General features: G+C 40.0%; 1 protein-coding gene across 1 annotated transcript; it reads left to right on the top strand.

The window, feature by feature from the left end:
• Positions 1-1,488: 1,488 nt before the first annotated feature.
• Positions 1,489-3,256, top strand: LOC149178087 (uncharacterized). Its single transcript, XM_089421973.1, has 2 exons — positions 1,489-1,632; positions 2,729-3,256. The coding sequence occupies exons 1-2, from the start codon at positions 1,489-1,491 to the stop codon at positions 3,254-3,256; spliced, it is 672 nt and encodes a 223-aa protein (XP_089278099.1).
• The last annotated feature ends 208 nt before the right edge of the window (positions 3,257-3,464 follow it).

Raw genomic sequence — 3,464 nt, forward strand, 5'->3', positions numbered from 1 at the left:
GCAAGATGAGGCTAACCATACAAATATGAGAATATGAAATGGAACAGGTACTCTTGGATCTGGGATCGGATGCCAATGTCCTGCCTAAGATGACTTGGGAGAGAATGGGGAGACTTGCGCTGTAGTGGTATCCTATTCAGCTACACATGGAAAATCAACAAAAGATTATTCTAATGGGGTGCTTGTATGGTGTAACAGTGGACGTTGAGGGTGCGAGTGCATTAGCTGACTTTGAGGTCGTTGAAATAGTGGATAATAGTAACCCATACCTCGCACTACTAGGAATTAACTAAGTTATTGATATGAACATGGTAATCAACTTGAAGAAGCAGAAGATGACATTTGAAAAGAAGTCGCTCATGGTTGTAGCGCCCCTAGACCCTGAAGAAGGAGTGCATTATACTGAACCTCATCATGACTTCATGGAAAGTGATGATGATTTGGATCAGATATATAATATCACAATGCAAGAGGAAGATCAAATCAATCCTACAGCCGATGGACAAATTGTGTGGGATAGGGATAGCTTCTACACCTCAGATTTGGATGAAGAGCTTGAACACTGGCATAACTGGTTACATGAAGTATCTACGCTCTATTGCAATATGATGACCAAATCACTATGGTGTGTCTCGACTGAGGTAAGGAATCTTTAGCATTATGATGGTTTCAATAATGTGGATCTGTTTCTAGATGAATTTGAAAGGGAAGTACCAGAAGAGCTTCGCTTCTAGGCACTGGAGTTGGTGTTGTGCGCTACGCCTTCCTGTTGGTGGGGTATACATAAGGATAACTTCGTTGGATGGAAGGAATACAAAAGGATGATGAAGTTGAGATTTGGATATGCTAATACTCGAATGACAACAAAATAAAGTAGGAAGGATGATTCGCGTGATCATTTGCACGATGGACTACGCCCTGGAGAATAGAACCACAACCAGAATGGGTGCACATTTTCTGTCATACCTTAGATACAATACCAATGAACGGGTATTTGGAGATGGAGCTTCGCCATTGAATAGATAAATGGGACATCTTAAGGGAGATTTTTCTGTTAAATTTCAGTTTTGAGGATGGGTTTGAGTGCATTGATGAAGCGCTCCAAGAAATAGAAGCAGCTATATTCAGAACACCTAAGGAACCAGTAGAATGGGCTCAGCCAGATTGGAGTACACAGATTTACCATGTGCTGTAGTGATACAATGTGATTTTTCAAGAGGAAGACGAAGATCCATGGAAAATTACCATTCGAGAGACAGAGGGATAGTCGAAGTCGAAGGACCGAAGGTGGCAAACTCAGATATATTAGAACCTTTGAAAAATTGACAAGTAAACATTGGATATGAAGTCGAAACTAAGTTCACAAAGATAGGAGACTATTGGGATGAAGATACGGTTGATAAGGTGGTTGAAATGTTGCACGAGTACTACGATTTATTCCCAACAAATTTTTCATATTTGAAGGGAATCATCAGAGATTTAGGTCTTATGAAGATTACATTGAAGCCAGATGTGAAGCTTGTTAAGCAGAGGTGGTATCAGCTAAACCCAAAATATAAAGAGAAGGTGCGCCAAGAACTCAATAAGATTCTGGATGACGGTATTGTTGAACCAATAGAGGAATCTAATTGGGTAAGTCTGATGGTGGTCCAAGAGAAGAAATAGAAAGGAGAAATATGTATATGCGTAGATCTAAGAAAGTTGAATGATGCATGCGTGCATGATCAGTTTCCAACACCATTTACTAATGATGTATTAGAGAATGTTGGTGGAAAAGAGGCGTATTCATTTACTGATGGATTTTCGGGATATCATCAAATAAATATCACGCTAGAAGATCAAAGAAAAACAACCTTTGCGACTGAATGGGGTTGCTTTCAATATATAGTGATGTCCTTCGGATTGAATAACGTGCATGAAATTTTCTCCCGAGTAGTAATTATGGTGCTCAAGGAATTTATTCATAAATTTCTAGAGGTGTATTTTGATGATTGGACGGTCTTTGGGTTGGTGAAGTGCCATGTCGCAAGTCTGCACCTTCTATTGGATACATGTCAAAGGTATCATATAGTTCTGAACTTGAAGAAGTGTATAGTTTGTGTGCCCTTTTGGATTTTGCTTGGCTATGTTCTATGTAGTAATGGATTGATGGTGGACCTCACGAAGATCACTGTGATTGTGAATTTGGAAGCTCCTAGGAATATAAAACAGTTGCACACAACATTGGGGCACACTGGGTATTATAGAAAGTTTATCAATGCATATGATTAGATAACCACGCTGATGGAGAAATTATTAAAGAAATATGGAATGTTTTGTTGGGATGAAGACTGTCAACATAGTCTGGATGTCATGAAGGGAAAGATGGTAACTGCGCCTATCTTGGTGTTTCTAACTGGAAGAAAGAATTCCATATACATGTAGATGCCTCTTGCATTGCACTAGGAGTGGTATTAACACAGGAAGGTGAAGGAGTGATTGATCATCTGATAGCCTTCGCAAGAAGAATGTTATCCAAGGCTGAGAATAATTACTCCACCACAGAGTGCGAAGGGCTGACAATGGTCTACGCACTGCAAAAGTTTAGGCATTATTTGTTGGGTGGACACTTCAAAATGTATACAGATCACTCCGCGCTGAAGTCCCTGGTAATAACCCTATGTTGGGGGAGAAGATATGCCGATGGTTACTGTTTTTTTAAGAATATGACTTTGAAGTGATTGTGAAGCCTAGAAGGCTGAATGCAAGACCAGACCATCTATCAAGGATTGAAATGGGTGAAGAACCAAATATCTTGGAGGAAGGACTTTCGGATGCACAACTCTTTGTGGTGCATGTTGCAAATGACCATTTTGTGGATATAATTCAATTCTTAACAACAGGAACAACTCTAAAAGGTTATTCCACTCAGCATAAGAAGGAATTAGTAGTCCACGCTACAGATTTTTTAGTGATTGTGGGTCACTTCTATAATATGGGAACGAATGAGATACTACAAAGGTATGTTCCAGAAGTTGAACGTGCTAGTATCCTCGCTGAAGCACATGGAGGAGTGGAAGATGGTCGCTATGGTGGAAAAGAAACAGTGCAGAAGATTTTTCACGTTGGGTTATGGTGGCGGACATTACACAAGGATTCTAATGCATACAACAAGGAATGTAATGCTTGCCAATGGATGGGGAAACCTTCAAGAAGAGATGAATTGCCTTTAAATCCTCAGGTTTCGTTGCATTTATTTGATAAATGGTTGTTATAGACATTTTTGTGCCTCGCAGCATGGAGCATGAAATGTCAATAATTACAGGGATCCTCAGTCCCTAAACATGTTGTTCTTACCCCTAAAAGAACAAGGTCATCAAACAACAACACTTCCAATCAGTTCTCCACCTGAAAACACTTCAAAACACGCTTATTTTGGATCATGTCAGCTGCTCCACTGAGCTTCTGCGCTGGAATGCAACTGT

Source organism: Pinus tabuliformis, chromosome 4_1 (assembly GCF_031772625.1).
Source record: "Pinus tabuliformis cultivar Carrire ecotype Pingquan chromosome 4_1, CPIR1, whole genome shotgun sequence".
NCBI classification, from domain to species: domain Eukaryota; kingdom Viridiplantae; phylum Streptophyta; class Pinopsida; order Pinales; family Pinaceae; genus Pinus; species Pinus tabuliformis.

What these genes read in the sequence shown, in the direction of transcription:
- LOC149178087 (XM_089421973.1), top strand. Translation starts at nt 1,489, where the DNA reads ATGAAGATTACATTGAAGCCAGATGTGAAGCTTGTTAAGCAGAGGTGG. An exon ending in CAATAGAGGAATCTAATTGG is followed by an intron (nt 1,633 to 2,728) that starts GTAAGTCTGATG and finishes GTGATTGTGAAG; the next exon opens with CCTAGAAGGCTGAATGCAAG.